This window comes from Thunnus thynnus, chromosome 15, assembly GCF_963924715.1.
Source record: "Thunnus thynnus chromosome 15, fThuThy2.1, whole genome shotgun sequence".
NCBI lineage: Eukaryota > Metazoa > Chordata > Actinopteri > Scombriformes > Scombridae > Thunnus > Thunnus thynnus.
In genome coordinates this window covers 6,993,680-7,010,592 of record NC_089531.1, presented here as the reverse complement: position 1 = coordinate 7,010,592, position 16,913 = coordinate 6,993,680, and the positions used below count along the sequence as shown (strand labels likewise).

The 16,913-nt window shown below is 40.0% G+C and overlaps 1 protein-coding gene across 4 annotated transcripts; it reads left to right on the top strand.

Annotated features, from left to right (window-relative positions):
• Positions 1-536: 536 nt before the first annotated feature.
• On the top strand, positions 537-11,898 carry zbtb22b (zinc finger and BTB domain containing 22b). 4 transcript variants are annotated; one of them, XM_067612137.1, is made up of 5 exons: positions 537-801; positions 6,382-6,618; positions 7,675-8,442; positions 8,793-9,065; positions 9,218-11,898. In XM_067612137.1, exons 2-5 carry the CDS (start codon positions 6,382-6,384, stop codon positions 10,340-10,342), a joined length of 2,403 nt encoding a protein of 800 aa, XP_067468238.1. In that variant the 5' UTR covers positions 537-801; the 3' UTR covers positions 10,343-11,898. The 4 variants fall into 4 exon arrangements, with proteins under 4 accessions (XP_067468238.1, XP_067468241.1, XP_067468240.1 ...); XM_067612140.1 differs by having other exon boundaries at positions 6,359-6,618; XM_067612139.1 differs by lacking the exon at positions 537-801 and adding an exon at positions 2,026-2,376.
• Positions 11,899-16,913: the final 5,015 nt, after the last annotated feature.

Here is a 16,913-nt window from a genome sequence, read left to right as displayed (position 1 = left end):
GCAGACAGGTAAATCACAAGGCCAAACAAAGATGACACCTGTGGTCATCACAATCACTGAATATTTGCAAGCCTCATTGTAGATATGAGTTAGTGTTTAAACATCAAACCAGGAGAACAAACAATAAACCAGATTAAGAGGAGCTGGTTATGCATTTCTTAGACTTCATATTGAAGTGACAAAGGATGGATGTTTCACTGCTTAACATTCACAGTCACATCAGTGTTTCAGATCATTGGACAGCAGATGATGCACTTTAATAATCAGCATCATTGTCATTATCTTTCTCTAGGTTTTAATGTATTTTCTTTACAGAGAACAGAATTTATTTGTAGTAGTTAAAATAATTACATGAAAGAAAATTAAAAGAATGAAGAACATTTTTACAGTGTATGTGTGTGTATATTATTTTCTATGAGAGGTGGTTTCTGATGAAAATCAGAAAAAAGACTTTCATAATGTTAATGTAGGTTAACATGAAGTTTATTAACCTCTTTTTGCATTGTGCTCATTTCTTACCTCTTATAAAACAATCCACTTCTCTTTGTGCAGTTTCAGTTTTCACTATTATTTAATGAGGATTATTTATTTTTTTATTTTTTGTCGGCCAAAGTCTGGCTCGTCTGTCTGGAATCCTGTTAAAGGCGACGCGTCGCTGTCTGCTGCTGCAGAGCTCAGATGGGAAGAACATTTCCAAAAAATGGTCCTCAAACTTCAGGGCCTGGATAAACCGGCGGGACAAGCTGCCTTCAGCTCGGTCACAGGCTGCACTTCAGCAGGCTGCAGTGTCAACTGAAAACGGTGAGTTTAATGTCGGCAGCGGGGTTTTTCTTTCCTGTAGCCAGCCGTCTGAGCTAGCTAGGAGGCTAACGTCACATCTGTAACGGTGTGACTCGAGTCTGACGGTTTGTAAACGCAGCCGTTTGTCTGTCTGGTGGCTGAAAGCAGCGAACAAACCAGCAGCAAAACATTCACACTGCAACGAGAGATTCATTTACAATCAGCGGAGCAGCTTTTGTTGCCTGTCAACTAAAAGTGTGTTTGTACTCCAGCTGTTGATTGTTTCATGCGCTGCCAATAACAGCAAGAAAGTGGTGTGTGTGTGTGTGTGTGTGTGTGTGTGTGTGTGTGTGTGTGTGTGTGTGTGTGTGTGTGTGTGTGTGTGTGATGAATGCATTTTCTGTTGATTCATCAATTTCTCCACAAATGGAGGAGCTTCTACATGGAGGTGTTGTTTTAATTTTCTGGAAAGTACAAAATCATTGTGTTGTCACAGAACCGTCAGTGCAGGAACAAGTCTGATATTATTATTATTATTATTATTATTATTATGGCCATTTTTTAGTTGCTGTGTGTAAGTGTGGGGCAACATACATGAGCAACATAAAACCATTGTTTATATTACAGAAAAGAGCAGTGAGAATTATACATAAGGTGGATTCAAGACTGTTTATTATGTCAGGACTGATGAAAGTTAAAGATCTGGTTGAGTTACAGACATTATTAGTTATGTACCAGGTAAATCAGTTTTTTGCTCCGAGGACAATAGAAGGACATTTAACTTTAAAGATCTCCTCCAGATGTTTTATGATGTATGTAAAATATTATACTTTGAATAATTTGTGTCTCATATGGTTTTTCCACAGTTATCTTGTTAAAATCCCTAAAATTACATCTTCTCCCTAATTAAAAAAAAAAATCCAGAATCTATGAATAGGCAAATATATTTCATTTCAAAAGTTTAACTGCTGGACATAAGATGTTTTGTACTTCACTGTAAACTCCGTTCTCAGTGTTTGTGCACTGGAGGCTTCAAGTTTTCACATCACACTTGTGTAGGTTGAATATTGGATCAGGATTGGCTCCAGACTAGTTGTGATGTCACAAATTACACTTGCAAGCCCGCCCCTTAAAATCAGATTTTTAATGAGTAGGGCTGTGGTGTCCTGGTCGATTGGTCGATTAGATGGTCGATATGCTCTCGTGTATTCAAAACACCCCCGTTGTTTTCACAACTTTGAACTCGCCCAACCTAACGGAGACTGCTGGGTCTAACTGTACTTAACGTTTACTGAGCGTTTACTGAATCAGTGTTTCTCTTATAATTATAGAAAACAAGAACTCCCGCCAGGCCAAAAAAATATTTTTTAATGTCAAAAATAACGACAAATATCCATTGATTCAGAAATCAATAGTGTTTGGGAGTGTCTGTGCAGCGCTGTTCAGGTACGTGAGTCAACCTCTGTGTCGTTGCCAGGGAAACTATCGGTAGCGTAACTCCGTTAAGGAATACGTTACGTAGTACGTTTGCGTAGCGAGCGGGAAAGAGTGCGTGGCAGGAAAGTGACGGTGGATACGAGCGAAGCAGAGGAAAAGGTTAGCAGTTAGTTGTCAGTCTGGCAGTAAAAGTACAGTACAGACTCCAGTGTGTAACAGTTAATAAATGCTAAAAAAGACAAGTCTGTTGTTTCCCCAAGTGCTGGAAAAGTGAAGGGGGTTAGCGCCAAAGTTAGCAACAATGGGTTAGCTTGACTGCGGAGTTCACTGTGTACTCTCTCCCGTTACAGCCCCCCTCCCCCGCCACTAATTGATTAGTTGAAGATCATGTACGATTTCAGTCGACCAAGATTTTCTTTGGTTGACTACAGCCCTATTAATGAGCTCAGAGAAACTTTCCTCCTTCAGAAGATGAACGTGAAAACAGCCTTTCAGTGTCAAACTCTGCACACACATCATTCTGCACAGTGAAGCTCAAACATCCAAATGTATGATCAAGAGGAAAAACAGATGTACTTTAAAGATGTGGTTGAGTTAAAGATATTATTAGTTATGTACAAGGCAATAAACAGAGTGTTGCCAGATAATTTATAAAAAACAAATGCTCTTAGCTTTGAGGACCATAGAAAGAAATTGATTTAAAGGGTTCAAATACTGTTCAGTTTAAGAAAATGTATAGAGAAAGAATAATTAGATTATATGATGTTGACAATAATAGCCTTTCTGAGTTGATAGTGAATTATTGTGTTTGACTTTTGATCTTTTTCTCTTGTTACTATGAGTGATGGTTGTTGAATAGTTGACAGACCGTCTATTTCTATTGTTTATTTGTTTATATTCGGTCATGGACTGTGTACAAGGAGATTGAGTTGTGTTTTGTTCGTGAATTGCGTCTTTTTCTGGAGCTGTGCATTACCATGAGCGGAACAAATAAATGAAATGAAATGAAACAAATTACCTATGTGGTGCATGACTTTCAAAAGAAAATAAATGCATATAATTAACCTGAACAGACCGACTTGTAGGTGGAAGAAGTGTCCCCCTGCACTCAAAAATCCATCAGTTGGATGTTTGAGCTTCGCTCTGCAGAAAGATGTATGTGCAGAGTTTCACCATTTATCTCTTGAAGGTGGAAAGTTTCTCTGTGCTCATTGAAAAACAGATTTTAATTAGTTACATTAGTTACATCACAACCAGTTTGGAAGACAATCCCAGTCCAGTATTCATTCCTTATGTGGGTACTTGAAGCCTCCACTTCACATACACTGAGAATCGACTCTGCAGTGAAGTAGGAGACATCTTGTGTGCAGCTGTTAAACTTCTGAAATGAAATATATTTGCATATTTATACATTCTGAATTTTGTAATAAAGGGGGGAGAAGTAGATGGCATTTTAAAGATTATGAAGTGGTAATTATACATTTTTTTTGGTGGGAAAAAAACATATCAGACACAGATAATTGTTTTTATATGTCTTAATGTCTGGAGGGGATCTTTAAGTAAAAGTAACAATGAGGAAAAAAAGTTCTGCGTTCAAAAATCGTGTGAAAGTACATCAGTATTTGCAGCAAAATGTCCTCTTAAGTATAAAAACTAAAACTATGTATTTTTTAAATCATGTATATTTTATTGCAACATTAATACTGAATAATTGCAGCATTTTAATTTTTGACAACTTATACTGTTGGGTAGTCTAAATGGGTATTTTGTAAACTGATCATATATACATATAAAATATTGGTCTGTAAAGCAGGTAGTAACTATAGCTGTGAGATGTAGTGGAGTAAAAGTACAATATTTCCCTATAGAACAAAGTTGCACACTATTTTATTTTATTTTATTTTATTTTATATATATATATATGCATTTCACCTTCTCTTCTCTTGAGAGCGTCTGCAAAGGTGTCCCTCATTTTATTTTATTGTATTGCTCTTCTTGCACTATTATTGGTACGTACAAATTTAGGGCTGCAACTAATTATTATTTTCATTGTTGATTATTTTCTCAATTAATGGATTTGTCGTTTGGTCTATAAAATGTGTATTACTCTTCTCAAAACCCAAGTTGACGGCCTCAAATGACCAACAGTCCAAAACCCAAAGATATTCAGTTTACTGCTATAAAAGACTAAAGAAACCAGAAAATATTCACATTTAAGAAGATGCAACTGGAATTTTTGTATTTTTCTCTTCTCATCAAATGACTTGATGATTAATCAATTATTAATTAATCAATCTATATTAATTTAAACCTTAAATTTTAAGTTCCTCTTAAATTTTAAATTCTTTTAAATTGAAGTAAGAAGTATAGATGTAACTGTGGTGAAATGACAGTAAAGGTCCTTGTGTTCTTGTAAAATGGAAATACTTGAGCAGCAGTACTTGAGTAAATGTACTGTTATATTCCACCACTGGGCTGAACAAAGACAGACTTCAGCTGAGATTGAACAAAGGAGAGATTCATATTTTTTCAAGTCTTGTCTTAAAATAAAACTCACGTCCCCACATGTACATTGAAACAGTATTTGTTCGCTGTAATCATTCTTCCTGCTCGTACCGTCCATTAAACGACCCCTTCATAACATGCTTCCAATGGAAGTCATGAGGGACAACATTCACAGTCATGCAAAAATATATTTTAAAGTCATTCTGAGGTTAATATGAGCCTTTAGCAGTCTGAGAGGACAAAATAAAGAGGATATATTCTATAGATGAAGTCTTTTTAGAACAGAATTCCCACTTTTTGTTTCCCTGGATGGTGTTTCCTCGTTCAGTGAAAGTGTAGTAACACAAAGACAATAACTGTGGAAGATGTTTAATTCATTTGTCTAACTCAGACTGCTCATATTAACTTTAGATAAACGTTGGAATACATTTTAGACACAGACTGTAGATTTTGACCTCCATCACTCATCTTGGAAGCATGTTATGAGGGGATCTTTTAATGGACAGTATGAACAGTAGCAATGATTACAGCTTCAATGTATTTATGGGCGTCTGACTATAGCAGACTGTGTAGTTCTTGACCATATGAATAGGACTAATTCCCACTGTATTCCGGGTAAATTAAGAGTCTTTTCGAAGCAACAACCAGGCCAATCAAGTGGACCGCTTCCTTGATCGGCCGCTTCCCTCCGCATTTACCTCCTCCCTGCTCGCCCATGCATGTGATAAAAGATGAAGACATGATTGCACATGACGACGTCCCACTAAATGGCAATATTCTTCTCGGAGTCCTTCTACAGTTTGAGAATTAGCCTAAGTGAGAATATGTGTGATGAATAACGATGAGTCATCAGTAGCCATCTATCAGCAGCAGTGTTTAGTTGAAAGAGTCGCCTTACCTTCTACATTTTGTCTCTGTATTAGATTAGAATTACAGCACTGTTGTACTTGGAAGAGAAATTAATGTACTTCATGAAATTTACCTGCAAAATACAATTTTTTCCAGACAAAATGTAATTTTACCACTGAACATGGAATATCATGTGGATTTTACCTGTGAATATGGTATCTTTAAAAATTAAAAATAAATGTTTGAATACCTGCTTTTACCCCAGAACTTGAGAATGTCAGCTGATGATGACGACATTTTACTTCTGTAATATGAAATTTTAGCAGTTGAGTTTCCATACCTGGATATATAATAAATAACCTTTTTATGCTGTATGTGGATAATGTCTTCTTGTTAGTCCTCAGCTGTAGCAGCAGAAAATCAATATTCACAAACCTGGAAGGAATAATAACATCATAGAAGCACTCGGACTTATTTTTTGGAGCCTTGAAAGTTTTTCTACAGATTTTTTTTAGAGCTGCAACATTTAATCAATTAATCAATCGACAGATAATCAATCTACATCAATTTTTATAATCGAATAATTGTTTATGGTATTTTTTAAAAGAAAAAATAGTAAAAATCCATTGGTTCCAGCTTCACAAATGTGAATATTTTCTGACTTCTATGATAATAAACCAATTATGTTTGGATTTTTATTAGCTGAACAAAACAAGACATTTTACAAACTGCACATAAAATTGATTAATTGAGATTAATCAATAATGAAAACAATCATTAGTTGCAGCCCTAGATTCCTTGTTCACCCAGATGCAGTCCCTGCCCATGGAAGTGGGCAGCAGCAGCAGCAGCAGCTCGGCTCCCAGCGACACATCTGGCTCGGTGGTGCAGGTGTGCTTCCCCAGCGCTCAGACCTCCGTGCTGGACAGCCTGAACCGGCAGAGGGAGGACGGCAGGCTCTGTGACCTCTCCATCCACGTCCAGGGACATGTGTTCAAGGCCCACCGCTGCGTCCTGGCCGCCTCCTCACCCTACTTCCATGACCAGGTGTGTCCCTCTGTGTGAAACTGTCACATCAACTTGTGCTGGAGACAGATGTGATGTTCTTTAATCGGTATGAACACAAACATGTTTCACAGCATCGTATCCATGCAGTTCTAATGTGGACCATGTAGAAAATGTACAAAATCAGATTCAGGGGAATGCAACGTACGGTAACTAACAGGAAGCATCTACACCAGATCTGACATATTTCTGGCATCACTGTCACTTTATAATGTTATCAGATGTAGGTTACATCTCAGGTCTATTGTGGTTCTGTTTTTTAAAAGTCAGTCAATTGATCTGTGCTTACTTTGAATATTAAAAATAGGCAAAAAAAGAAATAAATAATACAAAGATTTGTGTGAACATCTGGTTTTAAAAATACGAATCGCTCTGTAATCCTGTCGTTTGTTGTTTTTTCTTACAACAATTATTGGCAGACTTTGGTGCATACTCATGCAGCTCATTTGCATTTTCTCCAAACTTTTCTCTTCACTTCTCTTCTACCGAAAGATTGTCTGAGCTGCTGATCAGCACCTTCTTGCAGCAAGAAACAGAAGAAGAAGACACACAAGATTAGAATACAACAGAGACGACATCTGTGTAAAATCGGTTTAAGCTGAGCTGCTTTTTCTAAAAAAAAAAAAAAAAATCCATTATTTTTTGGTGAAAACCCCAAATGATGAGCATGACAGAATACATATGAACGGTCATCCAGAAAAAATAGATAAGAGCACAACTGAGAATGAAGGTTGGCTGCATGACATCAGCCTCAAACAAACTACGTGTCTGTTTTTTATGTTTATTTATGCTTTAATTAGCACTTAAAGAGCCTCACTCTCAAAGGCCAGTTTTACTGCCACTTGTTGGGAGGTTATATCAGACTCCAGTTACCTACCAGAGCAGCAGGCAGACGGCGTTACCAGCATATATTGTGATTGTGACCAGTACATTAATTTTCCACCATGGTAAGCGTGTGTGGGAGAGAAGCAGGGAGAGAGGAGGAGCAGAAGAGGCAGCATGTATTATTGTATTATCTTGTTCTCCTCCCACCCTCAGGTACTACTGAAGAACATGTCCACGGTCACCATCCCGGCGGTGATGGACCCGCTGGCGTTCGAGAGCGTGCTGAGCTGCGCCTACACTGGTCAGCTCCGGATGCTGCGCGACGACATCGTCAACTACCTCACCGTGGGCAGCGTCCTTCAGATGTGGCACATCGTGGACAAATGCACAGAGCTGCTGAAGGAGGGCCGGGCCGCAGTGGGAGGAGGAGGTGCTGGGGGAGGAGGTGGCAGCGGCGTGCAGGACAGAGCCAGCGTCGGTGGAGGCGGAGGGTCAGGTAACCCCGGGTGCAGCAGCAGCAACAGCGACAGCAATGCAGGTGGAAGCACTGTAGGTAGTGGAGGGGGTAGTGATGGCGGTATCGGTCGCGAGCAAGCCCAGGTTGTAGGTTCCAACGAGCCCCAGCGGGCCCCCCAGCCTCCCAGCCGCCCGTCAGTGAGTGAGAGCCAGTCTCCCAGCAGCACCAACTACTTCAGCCCCAGGGATGGAAGCAGTTTCGGGGGAAGCAGCGCAGCTGCAGCCGGGGCTTCAGTGGACGGAGGTGGGGCCAGCAACACACCCAGCTACTGTACCCCATCTGGAGGAGAGGAGGCCTTCCTGATTGAAGAAGAGGAGGAGGACATAGAGGAGGAAGAGGAGGAGGTGTTGTACCAGCAAAGGAAGAGAGGAAGAGGAGGAGGCAGCGGGAGGAGGAAGAAAATGAGCTCAGTGCCAGAGCAGGAAGTGGGAGTCAGCGATAGCTTTGGTGTGTCCTCCTATCAGGTGAGTGTTCAGATGTGGAGGTTCCTTCTAATGCAGCAAATATTTGTATTTTCAATAATATTTAATCAATAAGTTGTGTATTTTCATTGTCATTTGTATTTTCTATTTTTTTTTCTTTTTTTACTTTTACATGCTGTCATGTGGTCTCTTCTATTTGTAATAAAAGCTTTGGTGATTTTCAGGGTTTCCTCCCATTTAACAAAACAAAAAAACAGAACAGTTGGCTTTAAGAAACACTTTCAAAACACGACTCTAGCTGATATTTTGAAAATACACGGCTTTCACTGACAGCAGAACAGATTTATTATCCCTCATAACTGCATTATAATGTCAAATATCTGCACTGAAAGGATGGGGATGACTCGGCCTTGCCACTGCAGAAACGCCCCACCTACAGTCAGCCCAGCATCATGCCCCGCAAGCAGTGGGTGGTAGTGAAAACCGAACGCACAGAGGACGACGACCTCATCGTCGTGTCCGGGGAGGAGGGAGGAGAAGAGGAAGATGACGATGACGAGAGGGAACTGGAGATGGCCAGAGAGAGGGAGAGAACTGACTTCAACATCTCCAATGTTCGGAGTCTTTCTGCAGAGCTCGGCGGCAGAGACGACATGGACTCGCAGGTGAGCTCAAACTCACTCGGAAGCCATTTTTTTAGTGATGATAGCATCTTTAATATTTTCTGATGGCAGGTTTGTTGTCCCAATGCAAACTGGCGTCTTTTTTGATATCGGCACCTCATGACAGATGTCCCCCTACCCCTCTCTGCCCCCAGGTGGACTACTGCCAGTCTTCAGAGGACTACCTCAAGTTTGAAGGCAGTTTAATGGACCAGACTTTAGCCCAGCACCTTCATGACAGTGCGGCAGGTCAGGGTCAGAGCCAGAGCGCTAACCGTGCCGTTTCAGCGCTGCTGGGCCAGGTTCAGTCTGCAGCCACGGCCCGGGCCCAGCTGTTCCCTCTGGACATGCAGGGGAACCAGATCCTCCTCTACAGCCAGGCCTCCGGGCTCTCCCTGGACTCTGCCCCGCCTCCCTTGGGGATGGGAGGCGGTATGATCGGAGGGGCTTCTTTCAAAGGTCCCAATCTGGAACACGGTGCGGTCCACCTGTCAGTGCAGGGCGGTTTAGGGGTCGATGGCATGGACGGCGGGGGGAATGGCGGTGGAAGTGGCAGCGGCGGAAGCGGCAGTGGCAGCGGGGGTTCTGGGAAAGTGTTTATGTGCCACTGTGGGAAAACCTTCACTCACAAGAGCATGAGGGACCGCCACATTAACATGCACCTGGACCTGAGGCCCTTCCACTGCCCCGTCTGCGCCAAGAAGTTCAAGATGAAGCATCACCTCACAGAGCACATGAAGACGCACACGGGCCTCAAGCCGTACGACTGCCTCGGCTGCGGCAAGAAGTTCATGTGGCGCGACAGCTTCATGAGGCACCGCTCGCACTGCGAGAGGCGCAGCGGGATGGGAGAGGGCGGCGAAGGCGGGGGCAGCGGCGAGGGAGGGAGAAGAGGAGGAGGAGGAGGAGGTAGTGAGGATGGGTCAGATTTGATTCCCTCCCCGCACCTCCTCCTCTCTCCGGGTGAGGGAGGTCAGGGTGGTATTCTGGGAGGGGGGAGAGGGGGCGCGTCTGCTCCGTCTCCACATCTTTCAGGCGCTGTTCTGTCAACGCAGCACGCCAGCATCTCAGCCTCTGGAGGTAGCAGCAGTAACAGCAACTTGAGTAACAGCTCTGCTCTGAGCAACAACATGGTCGCCGCAGGGGCGCTTCTAGGGGTCGTCTCTCAGAGTCCGGGTCAAGGCCAGGGATCAGGGATGTTTGGTGGTCTAGGGTTGGGTCGAAGTGTGTGTAACGAAGACGTGTGTGAAGTCAGTGCCAATGATAGTAGCGTGACTTAAACCAAAATGACGTGTTATGTCCAGCGGGCGCCTCTTTCGGAGCTAGCAGTCGTTCTTCTGGCTCCTGCTGCTGTTTTATAAATATTGTACACTTTAAAGAAGCACAGAGCTCCTCTGAAATACTTATAACTGCCAACATTTAGTATTTCAAGCAGAAAGTGCGTACTTTGTCAATAGGGGGGGGGGGGTGGGAGGTGAGGCTCCCGTTGGACAGACAACCTAAAGAACCTGTAGGTGTTTACAGAAAAAAAATGGGACTCCAGTCGACTGTCGTGGCGTGAAGTTTGTGGATGTGCTCTGCACCGCCAACACAGTAAGACTTTGGGAAACTTGCCTCAGAAAAAGTGGCCTCATTAAAATGGACCTTTTGTCTCAGTGAGTAAGCTATTGTTTTAAATATCCAAGATAATATTTCTATTTTTGTTTTTGCTTTTTTTTGTTTTGTTTTTGTTTTGTTTTGTGAAAGAATGTGTGTGTGTGTGTGTGTGTGTCAAGAGGAAACCAAAAATGAAAAGACAGTCCCTCACCAACAGTTAACATTATAGTATCAGTAGTGTAGAAAAATGGCTGTTCTAAATTGCTGTGATTTTCTGCAATGTTGTGTTGTGATATATCGCTGTCCTTGGATTTATGAGAAGAAACACAAATCTGCAAAATAATTTAGGAAAGAAAATAAAGAAAATGACACTTCTGTGTGTTGCAAGTTAGACAAAAAAAAAAAGTAGTTTCAAGCCCTCGAGGCTCATGAAACTCACTCAGCACATAAACGACTTTTATTTAATGTTCAGTTCAGTCGAGAGAAATGAAGCTGCAGATTTGTGTTTTATTTAATCCACCCACAGCAGAGGTACTTTTTTTTTTTCCTGCCTCAGTGTCCCATGTAACTGAACAACTGTCAGCACTGCCATGTTGTTTTAGATGATACTATGGTGCTGATTTGCCTGAAGCCCATCCTGGATTACAGTAAAAGGCACAATCATTTATCCTCATCGACCGGATAGATCACAGAAACATGCGTACAGGCCGCGATATTTACCAGACAGGTACGATTTTCAACCGATTTCAAAACTTAATGTTTGGCTGCCAACATAGCGAAAGTCTAAGATGAATTTTGGATACATACAGACACTATTACCTGTAATTGATACGCTTATTCAGACGCTCATTTTCAAACTTTGCCGTTAACAGAGTTCTTGTGCTTTCAGAGGTATATTCTTACTGTAAATATACAAAAAATATATGTTGTTTATTCATCAGACCCTGAACAAATAACCTTAATTACTGACGCGTTTTCTGCAGTGAGTGTCTGAAGGAGTTAAATCGGTCGTTCAGGAAGTATTTGGAGGAATTTCAGATGGTACTGTTCTGTTCTAGGTTTTTTAATATCATCTTTATCTGAAGTGCGTCTCTCTTCTAATGTTTAGTTCAATTTTGTGAAACCTATCAAAGGTAGATGGTAGTTTTACCTAAGCTATACGATGTATAGTGTGTTTACAAGCGTACCTCTTCAGAATGGTTGACAAAGTAGAATATAATCAAGCTTTGAAGAGCATCTCCTTTTTCGCAAAAAAAAGTCACATTTTATTTCTCTACATTACAACATTTTATCATGAACAGTGCTAAACTGTTACTTTTTCTTCTTGATGTCACTGTTTTAATTGTGCGTGCAGGAATTTTCTTTGGATTTGGATTCCAATCATTTCCACTGGTAGATTTTTCTTCCTGCAGTAATTTTAACAGCATTACAGAGTCCGACAGGTCCTGACTTCCCAAACCTGTGAAAACGTTGAGAGAATCTTTGTCTCCCTACAGATAAAAGAGAAAGCAGTAAGCAGTGTTTCCCTCTCTGTTCTATTCAGCAGCTGTGGTTTTGTTTCTGGTGTCACACATCTTCCTGTTTTGGCTTCGGATGGTAATAATTCAAGCACTTTGTTATGAAAAAGCACTAGTTTGAAACATAAGCTAAATGTTGGTTTGGTTCAAATACAGTTTTTCTGAAAAGTCCAGATTCCAGGTCCGCAGTGTTTTGATGTTACCTTTTGGGACAACCTGAAGAAAATGTTATTTCATTAAAATGCAAATATCTAAACGCTAATATCAGAGCTGTCAAACATTGTCAAAAAATGTAACTTGTAATTTTCTTACTCAAGTGAAAACACCGAATATATAAACTGATTAATTGGCTTGTTTTTCTATGTTCAGATTTGACTGTTCAGAGAAAAAAATGGTCAGAAACAATAAGATTGACATTTTATACACCTAAACATACACTAATCAATTAAATAATCAGTAATTGCAGCCATGTTTTTAGACTGCAGATAATATTAGTACCATCTTACTTGTGGGATCTCAGGACTTGAAGTTCATGTTTGTTCACTCATATCAGTCTGAAGATGCTTCATGGGAACACCGGTCAGTTTGTTTACGTTTAACTTCGTAAAAATGTAACCTCACAGCTTCTCTCTCAGTTCTCCACTGAACACAAGTACCATGTTATATTCTGGGCCCTGCTACGGTTAAAACACACCATTAGTTCTGTGCTGTATCTATACTGGGTCTGTTGTAGTGCAGTGTGATGCATTTAGGGACCAAACTCAACATGTACTTTGACAACTACTGATAAGAGCCACTGACAGGCGTATTACACCAGTGCACAGTATTCATGCCTTTATCTTTCATTAGAATACTGAAAGATTTTGTTTGTAAAATAGTTTTTATTTGTCATTTTGTCAACAATATGTTTGGGTGCCTTACCAGCACGATGACCTACACATTCAACACTAATTGAATCTGTTCAGTTATTCAGTTATTACTAACACTAATTGTGTTATTAATAACTGAATCCTAAAATAAGCAAAACATACTGATACTGATATGATTCTGAAAGAAATTCATGCATAAACTTTTAAACAATGAATGTGTAAATTTGTAAAATATTTATTCCATGCATATGGAAAATACTTGGCTGGCAGGCGTTCATTAAAACTTTAAACATAGTTCAAGTCAGCAGTTTAACCAGTAGTGTACATTAGTGCATAAGGTAATATATTAAACTGCTGGTAACCATAGAAACATCACTAATGCTATACAGTACAGTGCCGAAAAACTCACTGGTGAAACAGAGAAAATACAGAAAACAATTTAAAGGATCAGTGTGTAGGATTTAGTGGCATCTAGTGGTGAGGTTGCAGATTGCAACCAAATGAATATGAATACCCCCCACCCTCCCCTTCCAAGCGTGTAGGAGAACCGATGGTGGCTGCGAAAAACGCAAAAGGCCCTCTGTAGAGCCAGTGTGTTTGGTTTGTCCATTATGGGCTTCTGTAGAAACATGGCGATGCAACATGGCAGCCTCTGTGGAAGAGGACCCTCTCCCTCTGTAGATATCAAGGGCTCATTCAAAGGTAGCGAAAACACAATGATTCTTATTTTCATGAGATTATACATTAATTAAAACATACTTAATAAGTATATATTCCATTTTTACCAAGTCCGTTCCACTAAATGCCACTAAATTCTACACACTGCACCTTTAAACAACTACCTTTTTCTTTTGTGGCCATAATACAAGCCTTATCATTTATTGTTGTGTCCTTCTATAGAAAGTTACAGACTCGTTAGAGGAGACGAAACACTTAGTTTACCTCCAACTTGTCCATTTGTTCTTGAATCACCTCATAAATCTGACTTTTAACTCTACTTAAAATATTGCATGTTCATTCAAATTCAGCAGGTTGCAGATTGTCCACAAGGGGGAGCTGTTCAGTCGTTGTTATGCCAATTCTACAAATACCAATCTGTGCCACCTGTAGGACAGGAAGGTAATAGCAGCAGCAATCCGTGCACTTGATCCAGACTGAAATATCTTGGTGACTATTAGATTGATTGCCATAAAACTCTGTACACACATTCACGGTCCCCAGAGGTTCAGTCCTGCTGATTTTCGTGATCCTCTGACCTTTCCTCTAGCACCACCTTAAAGTTGACATTTGTAATCCAGAGAGAAATATTTTAACAGCTATTGGATGGATTGCCATGAAATTTACAACAGATATTCACGGTCCTGAGAGGATACATTCTGACAACTCTTCCTCTAGCGCCACCATCAGGTTAAAGTTTTCACTTATGCTCTGATATATATCAACATCTACTTAATGGATTGGCCCAAAAATGTACAGACATTCATGGTTTCCAAATAATATAGTCTGACTCTGATTTCTCCTTTAGTGCCACCACAAGGTTGACTTTTTAGTATTTTATTGAGTGTTGACAACTATTGGATGGATTGCTGTGAAATTTGGTTTCTGCAGGATGACTTTGTAATAACTTTTATCTCCTGACTTTTCATTTAGCGCCATCAACTGGTCAAAATTTCAATTTGGTTTATGATCAAATTTCTGCAAAACTCATGACATTCTCATCAGCCTCAGGCAGCTGCACTTTGTCTCATGTTAATTTGCAAAATGTTTGCATGCTAACATACTAAAGCAACATGGTAAACGTCATACCTGCTAAACATGCTGATGTTAGCATTTAGCTCAAATCTTGTTCAGGACGTCATGTCATGCATTATTATTTGCATAAATACTTTTGAAATCATATCATTAGTTTTAACAGTGTGCTCTATATCTCATTCAGATGTAACCTTTATGTAAAAATCCAGCCTGTTTTGAAAATAACTATGAAATTCAACAAAATATAGTGTGATTCAAAGAAAACATGGTTTTCCACGATAGAAAAGTGTGTAGTTATTTGTGATAAAATACATCATGGTGCCATTAATCTGATGTTTCTTTGAATGCTTTCAAAGTTTGTTGCCACAGCCGGTACTGCAGAAAACTGCGATAATCACGTGTGTTTGTGAAGATATGTAGCTGCATCATTGTTTCCCTCCTACGTCTAACATACTTAAACCAAACCAAACTGTGCAGAAAACATACTTCAGTGTGCCAGTTGAGCTACAGCACAGTTTTTGTGGTTGAAGAAATATTACACACGACCTCCTCAACATTTTGCATGCCTTTTAAAGACATTTTACATTTCTAGATATATTGAGCAAAGAGATGAGTAATCTGAATGTTTTACCTTCTGTGAAGGCTGGGTTTGGATATTTTTATATGCTGGTTTTGAGCTCGGTCTACGTGAAAGGACTGTTGGCTTTTGTATGTGTTCAGTGATCTGTCAAGTGTGACCTCCAGTGTTTCCTCTATGACTCTGCTTCAGCGGTGTCTGCGGGTAATCTTGCTTTCACATTTGCTTCTATTTGTTCACTCCGCTGCTGAACCGTTACAGAGAAAACACTGGCTGATTGCAAGAGCAGAGTGTGTGAGAAATGTGTCTAATGGTGATTTAATGCTTTTCTGAAGTGTAGAGTTTTAACACATTTGAAGTGTGCCAGTACTCTTAAGCATTATAACATGCATATATTAGCATATACATAACTTTCACTGAGTGAATGTACAACATGAACAAAAAGAGCACATTTGTTGGTATGTTTATACTCAAAACTAGAGACAGAGACCGAGGGGTTATTATTAGAAAGCTCAATCAGAAATGTGTGAATTCTTACTGGTTTCCAAGCAAGAGAAGCCAGAATAATCTCTACTTTTTACATCCATTCGTTCAAGAAAGTTCAACTGCTCAAGTAGCCGCTTGTGTCAGATTTATGTGTCATTTAAGCGACACATGAAGGTTAAGCCTAGATTTAAGTGAAAGAGAGCAGCTGTTTATATCTGAGAAAAATGTGTAGGAGCAGTATTGAGAAATGGCTGCTCAACAGTTGCCTCAGTCCTGCCCGGGACTGTTTGCAGAATTTACAGCAAAGTTTGTGATGTGCAAATGTGCACTGCAAGAATTAACAACACTCCAAAATGTACCTGTAAAACCTAAACAACACAACTTCTGTAAAGCATTAATCTTGTGGAAATATAAAAACTACAGAAACTGTTAAAAAGTTAAGAACTAAATCTTGTTATATAAGTTTTGTAATCTAAAAAAATTGTATTTCAAATAATCCAAATTAGGAATATATCTTATAATACTTAATTTACACACAAAATGAACAAAAAGAACCCCAAACCAAAGAAAGATCACTTTTTTTTCATTTGTTTAAGGACCCCTGGTGGTTTAGGGGCCCCTGAACAGCCTCTGAAGTTCACATGCTTTGGTTTTTCACGGGGCTGCACAGTTTTGGTTTCCTCCTAAATGACTGACTATTATAAACAGGTGTGTAGTTTATTATTCTGTCACCAGCAGCTCTACAGCTTCACCTGCTGCTGCTGCTTTCACCAACACATTAAACAGTTTCTGACCTGAAACACACACAGTTTAAAAACCCTAAAATACAACCACATGGTTTCTCTTGCATCACATCTTATTGTAACGAGTGAACATTCCTGTAAGAAGAGACATAAAAAGACGTAAAGGATCAACTTAGAGGTCAAAGTTGCTGCTGAAAACTGAAGTATTCTAATTATTTTTGTACATTTAACGCACTATGTTACACTATGTTTCTTACATGTCTTCTGATTGACCAATTGATTGTTGAACGGTGATTATAGATAACGTCAGT

Bases quoted from the DNA above. Each gene is read 5' to 3' on its own strand.
- zbtb22b (XM_067612137.1), top strand. From the start codon at position 6,382: ATGCAGTCCCTGCCCATGGAAGTGGGCAGCAGCAGCAGCAGCAGCTCG. The intron at 8,443-8,792 runs GTGAGTGTTCAG...CTGCACTGAAAG, and splicing joins TTGGTGTGTCCTCCTATCAG to GATGGGGATGACTCGGCCTT. The intron at 9,066-9,217 runs GTGAGCTCAAAC...CTCTGCCCCCAG, and splicing joins GAGACGACATGGACTCGCAG to GTGGACTACTGCCAGTCTTC.